Below are 19,651 nucleotides of genomic sequence, written 5' to 3'. Positions count from 1 at the left end.
CTGGGGGAGTTCCTGGAATGAGGTCTTGAATAGGGGCTGGGGGAGTTCCTGGAATGAGGTCTTGAATAGGGGCTGGGGGAGTTCCTGGAATGAGGTCTTGAATAGGGGCTGGGGGAGTTGAGTTCCATGTGAACGATTTGCAGAGGGGACCAAGGGTGTCTGCGTTGCAATGGGTGTCGTACTTGAGTGACACGTAGTAAGTCCCAGCAGTCGCCTCTTTGAGCAGCCCACTACCGATTTCGTTGACGTATTTGCCAAAGTCATCCGGAGAGAGCGTAAAAGTCACGTCCGTGGCTTGCCCTGGCGTCAGCTCGACCTTGGTGTACTTTTTGAGCAACCTCGTTTCGGGACCCCCGGGTGCCGACACGAACAAGAGCACCGACTCCTTGCCGGTCACTTTGCCCTCGTTTTTGACGGTGACAGTCACCGTCGTCTGACTCGACGATGGCGTCAGGTTCGTGGCTGACAACTGAACATCCGAGTAGCTAAACGATGTGTAGCTTAACCCGTGCCCAAAGTGCCATTCCACCGGACAGCTTGTCGACACTTCACCCATGACACAATCGTCACCAATACGCCCATAGTACGGGGTGGCCAAGTTGAGTTGGTCTGCGGATTTAGGGTACGTCAACGGCAACTTGCCGCTGGGATTTGTGCTACCAAACAGCACGCTCGAGATGGCTTCCCCACCCAATTCACAGGGCAAACCCGCATACAGTACCGCTGCAGCGAGCTCTGCAATGCCACTCAACAAGCGAGGGCGTCCTTCCACCAGCACCAAAATGATTTTGGTGCTCGTGTTGGAGAGAGCCTCGACGTAGTCGGTCAGTCCCTTGGGCAGTTCATACGGGTCGGTGTTGCCCAGCAGTTCGGCATAAGAACGTTCTCCCAGCGCAATCACAGTATAGTCGGCGGCGTTTGCCTTCTCCTTGGCCACATCGATGTCCCACGACTGGGAGTTTCCAGTGATGTCGACACCTTGGTAGAACTGAGCTCGCGAGTCATCGCCCACCACGGCACTCATGGCCGCTTGAATCGTTTTACCGTACGCCGGGAAGTTGCTGGTGCCCTGTACCCCTTGCCAGCGGATGGTCCAACCTCCGCAAAGGAGCCCAATGTCGTCAATGGAGGGCCCCGTGAAGAAGAAGGATTTGGCGGGATCTAGTGGCAGCACGTCGTTCGTGTTCTTGACCAGCACTAGCGACGCCTTGGCCGTTTCCAAGGCGGCATCTTGACTGATTTTATCGCCCACGAGATTGGCCAAGTCCGCGCCAGGCACGGGGTCGTCGTAAAGGTTCAGCTGCAGTTTGACTTTGACAATGCGTTGGGCTGACGTGCGAATGCGATCTTCGGAGACCTTTCCACTGCTGTGAAGTTCTTTCATGATCGGAATGAAGCTCGCGTCGTTCGGAACCATGCTCATATCTAGCGACGAGTTGGACATGGCTTTAAACACGGAGTCCTCTCTGCTGTCCGAATAGCTGTGGAAGTACTGCATCATGTAAATCTCTTCCCAGTCCGACACCAAGAACCCGTCAAACTTCAAATCCGTGCGCAGCAAGTCGATGGACGTTTGCCGGTTCGCAGAGGTGGGGACGCCATTCAAAGCAATGAACGAGTCCATGCCGGTCATGACCCCGGCGTCAATCACGGCTTTGAACGGCGGCATGAAGATGTTGAGCAGCTCGTGCTTGGTCAGGCTCACGGGTTCGCGGTCTTTTCCCGACTGGCTGCCTGAGTACCCGATGTAGTGCTTGAAGCATGCGGCCACGTTTCTTTTCTGGATGCTCTGCACTACGGCTCGCCCCATGTCCGCCACGACCGTCGGATCCTCTCCGAACGTCTCCATGATGCGCGGCCAGCCTTTGTGGCGGGCGACTTCCAAGGTCGGCCCAAAGATCCAATGAATTCCCGCGGCTCGGGTATCGCGCCCAGCGAACTCCCCCAATTGGCTGGCGAAGGCTGGGTCGAACGTGGCGCCGACGTTGATTTGATGGGGAAACAGCACGGCATTCTGGACGTAGGTAGCGCCATGCACCGAGTCTACGCCATAAATGATGGGGTGGCCCGTCTCGGTGATGTGCTTGGTCTGGATCTGACTGATCGCGCTGCGCCATTCGGTGACGTTCCACCCACTTGAGTTGTCCGACGTCGACGTGGCGAAGGGCGAGTTCAAGTACGACCCAATGCGGTGGTTGACCAGATCCGCGACTTTGGATGGATCGACTACCTTTTTCTCGTTCTGGTCTTCGATGACATAGGCAATGTTCACCTGCGTCATTTGGCCGATCACCTCGTCGATGGACATTGCATCCACAAGAACTTTTGCTTCCGCATTGAAGTCCCTAACTCCGGTCACGTACGGCAACGTCGCAAGCGCAAGCACAACCTTCATACTGGAGGAGTTTTTAAGAATGGCAAAACGAGGCGAGATCCCTACCAAGGTGGCAAGTTCAACGTTGAGAGGTGTCTCAACCTTGAGCTGGTAAGCTTACGATACTACAGTAGCCGGGTGCAACGCTATAGGTCCACAGACATGAAGTACCATGTAACCAAATGGAGTATCCAGCTTTGCACGAAGAGCCCTTCAGCTTAACTGTAAAACAGTCCACTGCTGCATTAGCCGAAAATATATTCTGTAAAAATGATAATCCAAACTCAATTAATCACTGTATAGATACTGACTGTACTATATGTATTGTGAATTCGCTATAAACTTCCAAAATTCATCTGGTTTGTCGAATCAATATTGAATCATGCCGGAGTTCTGATTAACGTTAGTTGAATATATACATGTCCTTTCTGTATGAGCCAATCAAATCCACTCAATAATGGATTAGCCAATAACGTCGATTCGATTCGATTCGACGGTCTGGAATCTACATAAAATTGAGGTAAGAGTATACAGAGTATACCATATAAACACCAAATTATGAGAAACGAAGACTTGAAGCATCGTGGAAACCATGTGGAGGAATCCATCAATTGATGATACTACTGTAGTACTCTCCGGGGCAAAACAGAAGAACGCTAACATTTTGTGGAAATCTCAGCAACCAATGGGAGTTGCGAGCTGCTCTTTGAATATGAACAGCCAATTAGATTGCTGGAAAGGTTGTTATGGCTACCATGGAGCGATCGCAGTCAGAACACCCTGATCTGTCTTGAACATCACCACTGCCCTGAAGTATCAGGTATCAGTATCAGGTATCAGGATTGGTTAATTGAGTTTGGATTATCATTTTTAAGACATTCCTCCGCGAGGGCGGACACTAGAACCACATGTTATGGAACGGCTTCGCCATTTGTAACGCGCCTGCTCCAGCAGGGGTGGTGTGTAATCTTCGGTTTTTACTTCGCTCAACGCTTCATATGCATACCTCGTGCTTCGACCGATCTTCTTCGAAGTTCGGTCCTCGTCTTGGTACACGGCCCTTGTTATCCGGATTCCCCGGGGAGGGACGGATAAATCCTTGCGGAATAATCACCTTTGAGTTAAGAAACCGATGCTCTACCACCTGAGCTATTCCCCCCTACAGGTATCAGCATTGGCTGCAGCTAGTAGGAGGTTTTTATGCCTTTTAGACGCTTTTCCTCACATATTACAGTGATGCTCCCTTTTTGCGTGCGTCCAAAAGAGATAAACTCCATGAAATGATGCAAATCAAAAGTGTAAAATTTGAGAGGTCTAGGATTTGAAATTCAAAATTGGTGCCGAACAGCCGCGATGCCATCGGGTGGCAAGAGACAAACCTTGCAACAAAAAGACACATGGCGTATCTACTACACTAGCCAGCCTCCAGTGTCGGTAACATACCCCCGATTAGCTGTATGGGCAAGCAAGCATGTGACGTGCTTCAAGCAATGCGGTGGGCTTCGGAGGCGTGGGATGAAGTGTCGCCATCTACAATTAGAAATTGCTGGCCTCACACTGGTATCCTACCTCAAATGCCGTTGATGGCAGCACTTGAGACCCTTCGAGTGGGCTCGACCATGTCAATGGGCTTCTTGCTCTCTTAACAACACCTTGTAAATTCAACATTTGTCAATTTCTTTGTAAATCAATACAAGGGTATTGATTTACAAAGAAATTGACAAATACGGTCGAGCAAAAAAGGGAGCATCACTGTAGATAGCCAGCCATATCCACGGTACATCATTTGGATGCCGTGTCCTGATTGGCTAGACATTAGCTAGTCCGTAGAGCCTCTACTGTAGAGCGTGTTGTTCTCACTAGGGACTAACTGTAAGCTAATTTCACTCGCAACCACCCAGTGTTCCCCCTGGCTTTTGCACCTTTCCACTATCGCCATGTCACAAGGACTTTCTATACAGCAGTCAATTTTACCACGTACTATACCTCCAGACGGAAGTAGAGGAAGCCTTTTGGTTCTGGCATGGCCCATCCTAGCGGGATAACGGAACATTAAGGGCTGGCCTGGGTGGCACGGCAAAAAATTATGCTATAAACCGTTTTGGCAAGTCTTCAAATTTTTCCCAAAGTCTGATATCCCATGAAAAAAGGGAGAAAAGAAGGATCTCCAAAGTTGTGGGTACTCGCTGAATTTGAAAGAAATATTCGATTTCCGTTTGACTGTGAAGTGCAAGACTTCACAGTCCCTAACGGCATCGAACAGCCAGTTTTGTATACAAAGATCAAATTAAGTCCATTTTATATGAGGTTTTGTGTGGTCGAAAGGGAATTCAGAGGCAATTCCACCTGTATGATTTAATCCCTATAAAACACAATAACCTTCGAGTAATCTTCGCTAAGCATGCCCAAATTCACCTATTTTCAACCTTCAGCCATAATAACCCTTCACTTTTGAATATTCGATTATACAGGTTCTGTCTATAATTATATCTAGGAATCCTACGTGGGTTTATACCCTATCAAGGAGGATATCTATAGTTCAAGCTATAGGAAACTCCAAAGGTTCTTGAAACGGCGGGGATACAAGCGTGGCAATCGCAAGGGTCACCAGCATACCACCTGTCCAAACCCAACGTTGCAGCACGCTACATGTACGTTCAACTCATGCAACCTTACATCTCGTCCGCGTCGCCACTGCCCATCGTGTACATGGATGAGTCCTACATCCATCACCACTACAAGGCTCACCAAGATAGTCTGTACGACACAAGCGACGTTCTAGACAAGATTTCAAATGAAAAGCACAAGGGCCAACGCTACTGTTTCATTACGGGCATCTTGGATTCACTGACCATGACCAGCTGTGTGGTCGGACTGGACATTTTTACGGGTGGGAAGTCAAGAGTGAAGGAACCGAAGGACTATCATGGTATGTTTAACGATGACTACTTTGTCGGATGGTTCAGCAAGTTGTTGGATGAGTTGGACAGTCTTGGGGTGGTCAACGCGCTGATTGTTATGGACAACGCAAAATACCACAAGGGGCACCCAAAGGATACACCGACCAGTCGCCTCTGCAAGAAGTGATTGCAAGAGGAATGTGTGCGCTACGGCATCGAGTTCTCGAAGGGTGACTTCAAGGGCATAATATGGCAGAATTTGTCGCAGCACATACAGCAGCATGTAAGCCCCGTTGTCGTTGACCTGGCGAAGCCCGCGGCCACATCGTTGTGTACACCCTCACCCTACCATTCGGACTTGCAGCCCATTGAGATGGTTTGGGCCATTGCGAAAGGAGATGCAGGACTCAGGTACAGCAGTGACAGCAAGTTCACACAAGTCAAAACATGAATCGTCGCGGCATTTGCTGCATTGACCCCGACGGCAATCAAGAGGTGCGTCAAGGTTGCCCAAGGCAAGTTGCAATCCTTGTATGAGAATCTGTTGCAAGTTGATGCAATGAGCTGCGATGAGGAGTCGTCTGCTGCGAGCGACAACGAAGATGGCGATGAAGAAGGCGGTGATAGCTCGAATGAGTAGTACATAATAGTAGTAGTTAGTACCTGTGTGTGAAATATAATCTTCATACTTTATATTTTATGAAGTTATAAAATCACAAGATGGCGTTTATATTGTCGAAGTGTATACCTCTAAAGAATATCACGCATTTCTCGTCGGCGGTTCGATGCCGTCGGGGACTGTCAACGTAACCACAAACCTCCATAAAAAATTAACAAAATCGGCTCCTTTTTTAAGCCGTAAAACACCCGATTCTCAAGAAAATTGCGGCATAACGTAATGAACTTTGTTTGGTGGTATCTAAACGTACAAAATCTCGAAAAATGGAATATTTCGATTTTGCCAACTTTTCCCCATTGGGAAAACGGCCATTTTATGCCATGTTTCGTGGCATTCAGATAAGGGAAATGACTACGCACATAGCATCATTTTAGGGTTTACCTTGGGTTGTTGTTAGTGTGCCCGACTGTCGAGTCGAAGGTATGGGTTCCAGACGTCACTTTTTATCTAGTACTACTGTAGTGATACTAATGATACCAAAACAGATAATTCTATTCCTAAATTTTTATACATTTATATTCATTGATATTGGACTGTTTACGAATTATTCACGAACTCCTCTCAGTATAAATACATATTCACTTTTATGAGTTTGTTGCAGAAACAATTATCCTGCGATCACAGCGACTGCACTTGCGGCGACAACACGCCCGAATCACTTGTTCAACACTAAGGGAGGTACACAGTGGTGATGACTCGTATATCTTACACATAGGTAGGTCAATTGCACCAAGCAGTCTCCCGGGCATGCACATTGTGGCAGGCCAACGACCGCGGCGACGGCCGATGGATCCTGGTGCGACCCAAGCACACCAGTGCAACGTTACTACCGCATGTACGGGTCGTCCAGCACTCTCCTTGGGCGAGTGGGAATCAGTTCTGCCCGGCTATTCAATTGAGTACCCTGCGGGCTTTCGATGTGTGATGCCGTACTTGTTGGCATAGTTGGCGTATCATCGTGATTGGTTGAAGTCAACTTTGGACGCTAGCCATCCTATATTTTTGTCCCTAATTTGGCGGTCAGGGCTACTGAGCCATTTGTCAGCACGGGTGCATGGTGATGTCATGTTAAATGCGCAGCAAAACGACGTGTCAACGAGATATACTACCACACTCTGTACGACTTGATAAAAAAGCACAACCTTAATAAATCATAATTTGAATCATTGTATTCTCAGCTTACACTACACACCTCCAGCTCGGAAGAGGCGAATCCTTGATGGAGCTTGACGCGCAGAAAAGAAAGACTCTTGTTTTCCGCTGTGGGCATGCCTTAACATACATTTTTATCGCACCACCAGTGTATATCATTCAATCGTGATTCAGACAATACAATCAGAGAGAAAAATACGGCGGCAGGGATGCGAATGTGTTGGAAGTTAATGGTAAGCCTAACGTTTATTTTTTATTTGAGAGGTTTATAATAATGTGACTGCAAAATATAAAAATTGGATATAAATACACCGAATCGAAAGCAAGTAATAATAGCCAACCTGTTGCTCCGCGACCAACGAATTGATCGCCACCAGATCCTTCAAAAATGTACCGTCCTTGTACATTGCCCAGGGTCCAACCTGCACGTAGCCACACGGATACCGCCTGGGGTCCACCTGGGATGTTTGACAATGCTGTAGCCACTCTTTTTCGGAAGGAATGGGTGCCGATTTCAGAGATTGCCATACCCATGGCAAGTATGTCTGCTTCGTTTTCAGTAGCCACTTCGAAAATCGAATTTGCGCATTCACCCCAAAGATCAAAGTTGTGCGTTGGCCAACTGGCAGACTTCTCGTGAATACAATTACTGCGAGGCGAATAAAGTACACAGCAATTAATGAAATATAAATCAATCCGAAAGTTCTGTAGGAACCTCAAGATTGGGCAGATCCACGGACACGAGGGATTGGCGTACACGTGCTTAGGAAACAATGCAGCTCCCTCTTGGTCGCTTTTCGTTCTCCCGAATTTTACTAAAAGCGCGTCGCCTAGGTCTATATTAATCCACGCACCTAATTAAATAAAATACCTTGCCATGCGACATTGTCATAACGTATTGAAGCTGTAGATACTGAACGAGGCATTAAATTCCAGCAAAAAAGGAGGAACGTGTGAGCGTTGACGGCAAGAAAGTGGTCCCTCCGCGCTGACAGTGCTGCTTTGGCTAAATACGCATAACCTAAGAATAAATTCAAAATTTCCAGAATATGAGACGCTTAGTAATAGTTAGTTAGTTATTCATGCAAAATATAGATACCATCTACCGTCATGGGCAATTTGCCCTCCCCGATTGGCATTTCGCCGTCTTCTCTAAGCTGGGCAATGTGACGCTTGTATCCGTTTGCAAAATCTACTCGAACGTGCATAACTGTTAATTAAATACAATTACAAGGATCGTACCTTTGAGTCTAGCTTCCAGTTCGTCGTGCATTTGGATGTTCGCTTCCTTGTAAAGGTACTTTATTGCACTTTTACAAGTTCCAATGGTCGAAAACGAGTTGAAACACTTGGCCACCAGCTCCTTTCCTGTGGCGTCGCGCTTGACAGATGCGAAGTCCAAGTAAGTCTGACAGACTTTTGTCGACAGAGGCAATTGGATGACGGAATTGACAACGAACTCTGGATGTTCGCTGGGCAGCCATCGCTTGAAGCGTTCTATTATGTACGCATACTGGGTTGTTGTGTCATTAACTAGCCGTAAGGCGACAACACGGTCTCCTGCAACTGCTTCGGAATTGTCCTCATCATGTTTGCGCTTGGCCCTGCCCATCGTCACACCGCAAATGGAACTTTAATTCATCCGAATAAAGAAGTTCGTAAGAGTTCGTAAAACGTGTATTTTTCGAATATATTTCCGGTATACAAAGTACAAGGTTGCTCCAGTGACACCACTCTGATAGTACCACTTACGAATTCTTTTAGTTCGTAAATCCTATGTATATTCGGACAAAAGAGTTCGTAAAACGGTTCAAACCGTTCGTAAAAGGGTACAATAGTAGTCTTAACTTAAACCTAACCTTTAAAATGGTCCATGTCCAAAAGATCATCTCAAAATAGAAGTGCCATTTTAAAATCGTTCAAGGACGGAAATAGAGGAGCCACATGATAGTCCCTGAAAATAGAAGAAATCATTGTCACTCCACCCAAACTCACCCTTGTAAAATTGCCTTCGATCCGTTGTCGCATCAGTCCTTCAACTCAACCTTCACTCACTCGGTTAATGTTCTTAACTCGGGTAAAAATATATTACCAAACCCTGGCTTTAATGACACCAATAAGTCACCAACTATCATATCACACCAAGTATTTCCAAAAATCTGACCCCTAGCCCCCATTCATAAACCACCCCATGTATTTCCCAAACAACCTGACCCTAAACCCCTTTACCACGGAATACAACGTTTTATCTGAAATAACCCCCTTTTACCTCAAGGTAAACCCTAAAAGGATGCTATGTGCGTAATGATTTCCCTTAATGTTCCGTTAAAATGGGCCATCCCAGACCCAAAAGATTTACATACGCTTCGATAAGGGGCTCTTCCAAGTACCGTCGTACTTGAAACTCAAAACTAGGTGAGCCCGTTGCTCTGCTGCCGGGGTTAATTGTCGATTGGAGCAAGTTTCTACTTATTTGTCGTCGTAGTTGAGCCTCGCATAGTTTTCAGAATATTATTCTGTATGTATTAATAGTATGAGTTTGTAGTATCCGTTTTCAAAACTCTCCTATTTGGGGTAACATGTTTGGGCGAAACGGCTCCCAAGAAAATGAAGGATGCTACTCCTCCGCCAAATCTCAGTAATATCTCAAACGGAATAGCCCACAGCATCTACCGGAGTCTGCTGCATGCTGTGGGCTTGATCGCATTCCAATACGTGGAGTATTGCATGAGGAGTAGCTTCCTTCATTTTGTCAGGAGCATATATTTTATGATTCTCATCTCTCAACACCAAGTAACCAAAAACGAATTTCGACTGAATTTTTTTACAGAATGCACAATAATAACTAGATCTGGAAATGGCAAGTTGGACTACAGTGGTACTTCGAATATGGCCATGGATACCGATATGATTGGCTTATTTGGACCAATCCTTAGTTTGGCCCAAATATTCTCAAATATGATTGGATAGTTTTGCAGAAACTTCGGTAGTACTCCGGATGTCGTTCACTGCACTCACAGTATTTTTATTGTGCTTGAGAATAGTATTTTGACGTTTTTAATTCAAAGTTGCAATCAAAGCAATAGGAAATCTCAGCGGCATTTCAATACAAACCACAAGTCAGATAGACTTCAAATTTGGAGCTAATCTGTTTCATTCTAATATGACGTCTTCCCAAAATTGCATAAAAATTGGAGTAATATTGATGAAGTTACGAAAATTCGGGAACCTCTTCGCCCAAACGTACGGTAAAACGGGGTTCAGTATTTTGAAGATGGGAATTAGTGCATGTGCTGCTGTTTCGCAGCCTCTCCTCGTACATAACAGCAATCGAGTCGTGCCGTGTCGCGAGCAAGACATGGCACGGCTCAGTGTAAACATATGTATCGTCATGGCTACCGGTGGCATGACCCCAAAGGTATCCTGCGGAAATGGGATTGATTTCACTGTTCCTGGTGGTACAGTTGACGAGAACACGCCCACTAATGGCGGCTCCGACCAACCTCGGCATGAATTGCAGCACCAAGGTGCGAGTAGAATATCCAATACTTAGATCAAGTGAAACGTAATCCAATCATTTTAACCTACTTGAGATGCACAATACGACCAAAAGCCTCTCCATCGTACTTTGAAAAAGTGACGGAAACGATTCTGATTGGCTCCGTCCGTTTTTGAAAGTACATCACTCTCACGGTTGCGAATTATCATCTTGAATTGAGTATTGCTCAAGTGCACAATTTCCATCCTGCTGCAGGTGCATCATTTCATAGTTTTGCCAACTGAAGCCAATTAGATTGGTCGAAATGCAACCTTTTCACTGGTCTTTTCAGAATTTCTAAAAGTGCAAATTTGAGGAAATTATACATATTCTTCCCAAATGGTTGGTCTATTTCCGTCTGAGGTAGTACACAAAAATAAGGAACGGAAATTAAGTCTACAAATATTAAATATACAGAGTTTCAACGAATATGTATTCAGATTCAAGAACTTCGTGTTGGCTCGCGTGAAATCACACCTCGAATATTGAAGTTTCGTTAACCTTCAACCTAAAAAACCCAACCTATATCTCCTTGAATTTCATATCGCTTTGGCTCATATAACAGAGAGCAACGTTGAGATTACGCTCCTACTTTGTTGAATGAAAATACGTTCAAATATGTCATGAGGGGCGATGCAGGGGGTAGCACTGAGGAGGAACGACGACGAAGAACACTGGTGTGGTCGATGACAAAACTAAAAGTGATCGTTAACGGACTGCTTAGCTGACCTATGATTGGGCAGAAACAGTCCGGCTTCTACAGAGAAAGAACACCGAATAATTCCGGATGACAGGATATTATCCGTAAATTACCGAACCTCGGCGAAAAAGGCCAAAGCAAGAACGGCCAAAGTGCCCCTTCTTGACAGCCACCGCACTGGGCAACGGACTGCTGAAGGCCTTCGAGACGAAGTTCTCAAAGAGAGGCAATGCCAAAGGCAAAAAGGGCTTAGCGAAAAATTCGGGAAGGCCAAAAAGTGCCAAAGGCATGTCACTACAAATGCCACCCTGAGAACAGAGGAGAAGTAGGTAGGACAGGAACACACAAAAAATAGTGTTGGGCACATAAGTGTTTGGTTACTCACAGAGTAAGGCAAAAGTCTAAGGTAATCCATAAAGGCAAGGGTGGTCAAAGATCATGCATGGTAAATACCATAAAGTGCATATATGCAACGAAGAATAAGAAAGTGTGGCTAAAAGTAGCGGGTAAAACTTAAGTAAAATTGCCAGAAGCAAAAGTACAAAGTAATACTCAGAGAGTAGGGGTACACCCAAGTAAAATTGTCAGAAGCAAAAGTACAAGTAATACTCAGAAATTAGTGGTATAAACCCATGAAGTGCAAGTAGGATGGACGAGGGGGCGTGGGGGCTCCATGTAGGAACTTGTACAAACCATGACGCCACTCGTACGGCCGATCCTTGAGCAGCGCCGCGGGCCAGACGGGACCGCCGACTTCAAAACGGTACGAGCAGACATAGAGTGCACAAGTCACCACATGGTCGAGGGCAGGAATGAAGGCGGTGAATGAAAAGTGTGTGCTGAGAAAGCAGGTGCAAATAATGCATGATAAATATCAATAATGACCATGAAGGTTTAAAAATAAAGTAAACACAATGCCATAGGCAAGGGTCACTGGGGTACACGGCCACAAAGGTAGTCACCAAGGGCATAGAGTCGCAGAGCGAGGCAGAACCTGTGAAACAGATGTTCGGGGTGTGCCTTCGTAAAGAAGTCCGCAAGTTGTACTTTGGTAGGACAAAAATGGAGAATAAACTCTTTGTTCTCAATGAGATCTGGAACAAACATAAAACGCACATCAATGTGCTTGGAGCGACCATGATGCTCAGCATTTTGGGCGATGCTGATAGCAGAATGATTGTCCTCATGAACCGAAATCGGTTGATCACTAGTGTGTTGTAGTTCGGCAGCGAGTTGGCGAACGTATAAACATTCTTGAATGCAAAGAGCAAGAGTCACAAACTCGGCCTCGGTTGTTGACAGAGTCACAATTCCTTGTTTCTTTGAAAGCCATGAAATAAGGCTGTTGAAAAATAGGATGAAAATTTCACTGACACAGCGTCAAGTATCGGGGCACATGGCATAGTTAGCATCCACATAAGCGGATAGAAACGGCTTGGAGACAAAGTCTCGGCCGCCTAATATAAGTCCAAGATTGGAGGTGCCTTGGAGGTAGCGTAGAACGCGTTTGGAAGCACGCCAATGGGCAAGACCCGGGTTGTGCAGAAACTGTGAGAGTTGTTGAAGGGCATAAGCCAAGTCTGGGCGAGAGCCCATGGCTAAGTATATAATACTGCCAACTATTGACCGATACGGTTGGGTTTCCATAAATGCAATGTCGTCAGGTGAACTAGCACACTGAGCCCTAGATAAAGGCGTGGTGCACTCAAAAGGAGTGGCGACGGGTTTGGACGTTGACATGTCAAAGATCAAGTACTGTATAACAGTAACGTGATTGATGGATGAACAGAGTTCGTTTGGAACGGTCACGGATGATTTACCAGCCGAGAATATCTCGTACAGGACCTAAGTCTTCATCTGGAAGCGTAGTGATAGTGACTCCTTGAGAGCGGCAGCAAGAGCCTTGGAAGGAGTAATGATCAAAAGATTGTCAACATAGAGACAAACAATGGTAAAACCATATCTCGGGCTTTGAGAAAGACGCAGCTTTCTTTGTGAATGCGGGCAAAGCCCAGGGAAGCCATATAAGTGACAAAAGTCCAGTATAACGCAGTCGATTTTGCCATTTAGAAAGGCAGTTTTGACGTCCATTTGTTCGCATTCCAAATAATGAATGGCCACTAAGGCAAATAGAAAGCGTAGGACTTCAAGTCGAACAACAGGAGCAGAAATGTCCGTGTAGTCGATGTATTTTTGTTGCATGTACCCTTTGACGACAAGTCAGGCCTTGTAAGTGTCATCGGCTTTGAGTCGAAAGACCCAGCGACACAGTAGAACCGTTTCATCATGACGACGTTTGACGAGCACATAAGTGCCGTTAGAGAGTAAAGACTCGTATTCGGACTTGGCGGCTATAAGCTATTTGTCGCGGTCCGGACGGGACATGGCATCACGCCAGTCTTTGGGTCGTTGTTGTTGGCACGGTCGGCAAGCAAAGCATAGACGAACAATGGTTCCATAGGAATCAAAGGAGGAGCAGAGCTCGAAGGTGGTAAGGACGGCACAAGCACGAGTGCATGGTGCATATGGTTGTGGTAGGTGTCAAGTGACTCCAAAGGAGCTGTGTCCATGAGGAGGCAACTTGAGTAATGGCTGATAAAGTCAAGTGTTGTCTTGGCCATTAATGGCTGAGCCGACAAGGCTATTGGTGGATGGGCCGAGAAGGCAGACTGGTTTCGACCATAGGATCGTCGTAAGGGGATAGCAGTTGGGTCAAAGAAGGACTGGTCAATGAAAATGCCGAAAAGACATTGCAAATTCGTTTGGGTAGTTGCACAGAAAGTGCTGGGATGGGTCGAGACGACGGGGGTTCCGTAGAGAGAACGGGTGGCACCGAAGCCAAAGGCTTGTCATAGAGGAAAGCACTAGGCCTGTTGGTAATGATGGAGTGCAGCGGCGGCAGTGGTGAGTTGGGTTCCAAGGTTGGGATAAAGTTGGTGTCGGTGGTAGATTTTTGGTGATACGCCGCAGCAGCAGCAACAGAGTTGATGGCTGGGAATTCGGACTCCCAGAAGGTGACGTCACGAGAATAAATCAATAAATGAGAGTGCAAATGCATGAGGGTATAACCCTTTCGGTCATGTGATGTGGGAGACCCACAAAATGGCCTTGACGGCACGGGGATCGAGCTTGGACGATTGCGCGGCACGTTGAATGTGCACAAACGCGGTGCAACCAAAGGTTTTGTTTTGATGTGACCCAAAGATGGGTGTCGTTTAAAGACGACGTGGTAGGGTGAACCACCTTTGTTGGATGCCGAAGGAGAAATGTTGATAAGCCATGAGGCATAGTGAAGGACAAGATCCCATAGAAACTTGGGCAGAGCCCCTTCAATGAGCATAGCTCACATCTTTTGCACAACAATGCCGATACGGCGTTCGGCAACAGCGTTTTGTTGGGGGGAGTAGGCGTTGGAAAAAGCCACCCGAGTGTTGTATTTGGGCATGATGATGCGCCCAAGTTTCTCGTACTCTTTCGCGTTGTCGCTTTGAAGGGTGCCGATGTCCATAGGTGATGAGTGGCGCAGCTCACAAACATCAAGTTTAAAAATGGACATCGCGTCCGTACGAAATAGTTCGTAGGTCTCATAGAGATCTTGGCGAAAACGCATGGGGTAGGTCCACATAAAGCGGGTGTAGTCATCTATAAAGACGACAAAGTAGGCAGCGCCACCCGCCGACAAAATCGGGCTTGGGCCCTAAACATCAGAGTGTACAAGGGCTAGGTAGGAGGTCGCGCGGAAGCCCGCAGATGAGTCAAAAGGACTGCGCTTGGACTTGGCATAAGCATAAGTTTCACATAGTTGACCACGAAGGTGCTTGGCCTTGAAGAGCAGCTTGGGGTTTGTCTTTGTCATTTGGTTGAAGGCATCAACGAATGTCTGGGTGGCCGAGATGGCGGTGCCAGAGGCGTGCAAGGCTAGCTGCAGAGAGCTTGGAGTCAGCCACGAGGCTAATAAGGCAGTCGGTTGGAACAGTAGTGGTGTCATGGACAGGTGTGGGAATGTGTGAACCAAGCATAGCCTGGGCTACACTCATCGAGACAGAGTCTGGAGTAATTGGGTAGAACGGTGTTGGCTTGGAGACCATATATGGTCGTTGAATGATTGGCGCATAGCGCAACACAGACGAATATGCAAACATGTACAATTGATCGTTAAAAGTGGAAAATCCACTGTGTTGAGGAGAATTTCCGCAGAGCGGTCTCAAAGGTGGCCATCATGCCAGTAAGCATGGTCATTTGGCCCGGATGGATATACTCGCCACGGTGCGGATCGGTTGAGGGCTCGCACTTGGGCTGACAGGGAAAGGAGTATAGGCCCATGCAATTGTTAGGTGCACGAAGCACATCACCAAGAGTGGTGGTAATTTCGCACATGTCGCGAGCCGTAAAACGGACTGAAATGCCTTCATCGGTCGCTTGGCGCACCGAGAACAAGTTGAACTGTAGTTCAGGGCAATGTAAACCAAAGGTGAGGCGTAGAGCTCATGGACGAATATCGTCGGCTTGGTCATGGGACGACATGTCCACGGCCAAAGAAAGAGGACCATAGCCAAGGACGGGAAGTTGAGCACCGTTCCCGACTGTAAGATACAGTGCTCAAGGGACGTAGTTGGAGAAATAATCTCGGTTGGGAGTGCATGAGGCAGAAGCGCCAGAGTCAACAATCCAATGTTCTCGCAGAGCGGGAACGTCATTGGGACTATAAGTCACCGACATAGGTAGAGGCGGGTCACCGTGGTTACTTTCACAGTAGCGTAGGTCCGCATGAAGGGCAAAAATGCCTTGTCCACCAAAAACTTGAAATGGGGGATGGGGACGGACACCGTCCACACATCTTGAGGGCAATTGGAGAACCACCTTGATCGGTGTCTCTGACGGCCGCGGTAATAATGTCGCTGCGAGTGGCCGAGAAGGCACTGGGTGGGAACAGTGGAATATCCACTTTGGTTGGGTTCGCAGAAATTTGAAACAATGGTCGTGGTGTGTATAGGGGCAAACGCTCGGTAATAAGTACCTCGGCAGAAGGGACTTCAGCGAAGTCTAAAGCGCCGGCATCCACAGGAGATGATTAGTGATCGGGGAGCTCGCCCAGTGCATCAATGATAGGAGCGAGGGTAGAAGCCGTAATAAGCGGAGGTTCATGGGGCGGTGGTGCAAAAACATCGCAGAGTGGGGCAGAGCCCGGTTGAAACACCTTTCGTAAAACCGATGGTGGGTTGGGACGCTGAAGGACCAGATTGAGAGTGGAGGGAGGCACAAAGTGGTGGGATAAGATGTGTGTGTTGGCAAAACCATTGAGGCGATTGCCTGCATGAATAAATGGACGAGCGGCTGCACGAGCAGCAGTGCTAGCCTGGTCATAAAGACCCCACAATGCGTGCGGCCGTAGCCTTGGTCGCGTTGTCGATCACGACTGCGGTCGCGGTCGCGATTTTTGTCACGGCTGTTGCCACGATTGTTGTTCCACCCGCCATTTCCAGGACCACTAGAGGAACTTGGTCCCCATCCATGGTGGCTATTAGAGCCCTGGTCGCCACTAGGCCCATCGCGATCATCGCGGTCATCACGAGGACGTTGGGTAGGACGCGATGAAGCGATATAATCGCGTTTGCGATTCTTTTGGGAGGAAGATCCATGTTTGTCAAAGACGGCGCGGTCAAAGCCAGGACGCATAGTGTTGCGGACATAGTCCGACTTGAGAGTAGGGCACGCTGGAAGCGTATGTTTGGCAACACCGCAGTAAAAGCAGGACTTGCCTGGGTGATTGACACAATCACGGTGAGCATAGCTCGGGATAGTAAAGGCGTTCATAACATGAACTGAGCCATCGGCTTGCGTAATCGCTTTGGGTGGTGCTGCAGGGGCCGCAACGGCATGCGTGAGAGCTGCAAGCTGGGTTCGTGTTTGAATGTAGCGGCAGAGCCGTTGTCACCCAGAGCAGACGCTCATTGGAGACGATTGGTAATAATATGCTGAAGAGGGGCCCAAACGTCAGCAACGATAACGGACTGGTTGGAGGCGCCCGCGGTGGCCACAGAGTTGGTCACGACTTTCCAATTCCTTGTCACCAATAAAGGTGTCGGACATCGCAGTAATTCCAGATATGGTTGTGGTAGTCGACGGACGAGATTGACGATGGATCCAGAGGATTAAACGACGGCGGCGTCATAGACACCACAGAGGTGGCGTTTGACAAGGTCAATAAGCTCCACGGATAGAGTGTCGATACAACTCTCATCGGTGAACTTGAGAGTGCGCAGATAACTGGCAATAACGGTGGGGTTGTTGTCCATGGGGTTGGACTCGAAACGAGTCTTGATGTGCTCAAAGAGCTCGAACGGGCACGTAGTGGCCTGATAGAGGGGGCGGAGGGGGTTGGTGGAGATAGCCGATACCAAGAAGGTGTGCGCCGCAGAGCGTTGATTCGCAAGTTTCTTGGTCGCCTCGCGGGCAATGACCTCACGTTAGATGGCGGTCGTGTGCGCCTTGATCTCAGCGAGACGCGCATCGCGATCGGTCACCGACAGAGTCGGGTCGACAACATAAAACTCAGAGTGCTCGACTTGATCGAGGTACATCTTGCTGATGTTAAGCGCATCGATACGATTGCCTTGAGGGACATAGTCCTTCGTAGAGTAGAACTCAGCAAGGTCACGGGACGTGGCTTGGGACATGAAGTCCGTTTTCAGGAGCGTGTAAGGCCAGAGGCCGGAGGTCATCGAGCTTCGTTAATATGCGGTGGACACATGTCAGTTAATCAACACTCATGAAACTGAATTACTATGTAGAACATAATTTCATAGAGGAGTTCGTGAATAATTCGTAAAGAGTCCAATATCAGTGAAATCATAAAATGGTTTATTTGATATATTCATTGGTGTGGAGAGGTTTAAACATCAAGCAATTTGTATACACTATGCATCAAATTTCGAGGTGTAAGTGTATTTTTATTCAGAAGTACAATTCTACGACGAGTGAATGCATGATGTGATGAACAATTTGGTTGGCATTCTAAGTATCTTTCACACACAACTATCTTCTCCACCTGCGCAAAATCACTAGAAGTGTTGAACAGTTCAGCCATTTCGTCGACCAGGTCCTCGTCAGCCAAGCGACTCTCCAGTGCTTCGAGGGCTGCGACGACTTCTGGTTCACACGATGGACGCAATTCACGCACACCAGCCTTCTCTTGGACGTCTTTACGCAAGTACGGCAGCTTGTACACATTGTCGCCTTGAACCTTCATGGACTCTTCCTTGACCTTTTGCAAGGTCATGAACGTCTTGTCCAGCACACGCCAAGGCAGATCTGTAAACGCGTCTTGTACCGACTTGATGAGGTCGTCGATGGTGCGCGCCGAGGTCTGATGCTGCAGTCCTTGTGTCGCATTGAAAAATCCCAAATCCAGGACATTGAAGTCCGGGCTTTGTGCTGGCTGTGCCGTGAGTCGAATGCTTCACCCATTCGTGCGCCCTGCTTCCATCACTTGCGGATCGTCAACGCCAACGTGAGGCTTGGCATTGTCTTGCTGAATGAACACCGGTCCACGGCGATTGGAGGGCCACTGGGCTTGAATCGCATGGATAACCTTGTCCACCAGGTACTGACGATACACAGGCTTCGTGACTGTCATTGGTGTCGTGATGGGAGTTCCTCGGTCGCGGTTCTTGCTGCGTCTCTTCGCGGGCACGACCTCAACGAAAGGCCACAGCCCGACCTTGCCGTCCCACATTGTTCGACGATGAAAGTCAAACCTAGGCCGGGTGACCGCACACAGGAACATCACCTTTGTGATATGGCGCTTGGACTGCGCCTTCCTCACGGGAACATGTTCGTCATGCCACAGGTAATATCGGCGATTTACCTTCGTGATGTAGAACCACTTTTCGTCGATGTGAACGTAATCCATCATGTCGTGCCATCGGAGTTCGCCGCCCAAGCAAGGCCGAAGGAACGACTTGACAAACTTGAAGGAATCTTCAAGATGTCGAGGTGACAACTAGGGTTTCAGTCGACTCGTCCTGCGACTCAACTTCTTGGCCTGAAGTAGCCTCCACAGCGACGTCTTCGGAACGCCGGTCGACGACCTGAATGTGGACCGATCGGCTGTCGGAGTACTGGTAATGATGGTGCGCACGTCGGTTGTAGCGTACTTGGGTGGAGCGCCGCACCGCCCTTTCTTCCTTGACGACAACTTGGCACACCCTGTGGATGCGGCGGAGTCGCGACCACGTGCCCAGATGCGTGAGATCGTTTGCTGGGTGACCTTGAACTCATGCATGAGCAGCTTCATCTGTCCTTGACT

The 19,651-nt window shown here is 47.9% G+C and overlaps 4 protein-coding genes across 4 annotated transcripts; 2 read left to right on the top strand and 2 right to left on the bottom strand.

Moving 5' to 3' along the window:
• Positions 1-260: 260 nt before the first annotated feature.
• Positions 261-2,395, bottom strand: H257_06688 (hypothetical protein; the record flags this gene model as incomplete). The annotated part of the gene is made up of 2 exons (XM_009832001.1): positions 261-294; positions 339-2,395. The coding sequence occupies 2 exons, from the start codon at positions 2,393-2,395 to the stop codon at positions 261-263; spliced, it is 2,091 nt and encodes a 696-aa protein (XP_009830303.1).
• A 2,643-nt stretch (positions 2,396-5,038) lies between these two features.
• On the top strand, positions 5,039-5,461 carry H257_06687 (hypothetical protein; the record flags this gene model as incomplete). The annotated part of the gene is made up of 1 exon (XM_009832000.1): positions 5,039-5,461. The coding sequence occupies one exon, from the start codon at positions 5,039-5,041 to the stop codon at positions 5,459-5,461; it is 423 nt and encodes a 140-aa protein (XP_009830302.1).
• A 372-nt stretch (positions 5,462-5,833) lies between these two features.
• On the top strand, positions 5,834-6,878 carry H257_06686 (hypothetical protein; the record flags this gene model as incomplete). The annotated part of the gene is made up of 2 exons (XM_009831999.1): positions 5,834-5,894; positions 6,673-6,878. The coding sequence occupies 2 exons, from the start codon at positions 5,834-5,836 to the stop codon at positions 6,876-6,878; spliced, it is 267 nt and encodes an 88-aa protein (XP_009830301.1).
• Positions 6,879-8,181: 1,303 nt separating this feature from the next.
• H257_06685 (hypothetical protein) lies at positions 8,182-8,717 on the bottom strand (the record flags this gene model as incomplete). The annotated part of the gene is made up of 2 exons (XM_009831998.1): positions 8,182-8,297; positions 8,348-8,717. The coding sequence occupies 2 exons, from the start codon at positions 8,715-8,717 to the stop codon at positions 8,182-8,184; spliced, it is 486 nt and encodes a 161-aa protein (XP_009830300.1).
• Between the last annotated feature and the right edge of the window lie 10,934 nt (positions 8,718-19,651).

This window comes from Aphanomyces astaci (genome assembly GCF_000520075.1).
Source record: "Aphanomyces astaci strain APO3 unplaced genomic scaffold supercont1.13, whole genome shotgun sequence".
In the NCBI taxonomy this organism is placed as follows: domain Eukaryota; phylum Oomycota; class Saprolegniomycetes; order Saprolegniales; family Verrucalvaceae; genus Aphanomyces; species Aphanomyces astaci.
This window is presented reverse-complemented; position numbering and strand designations above follow the sequence as displayed.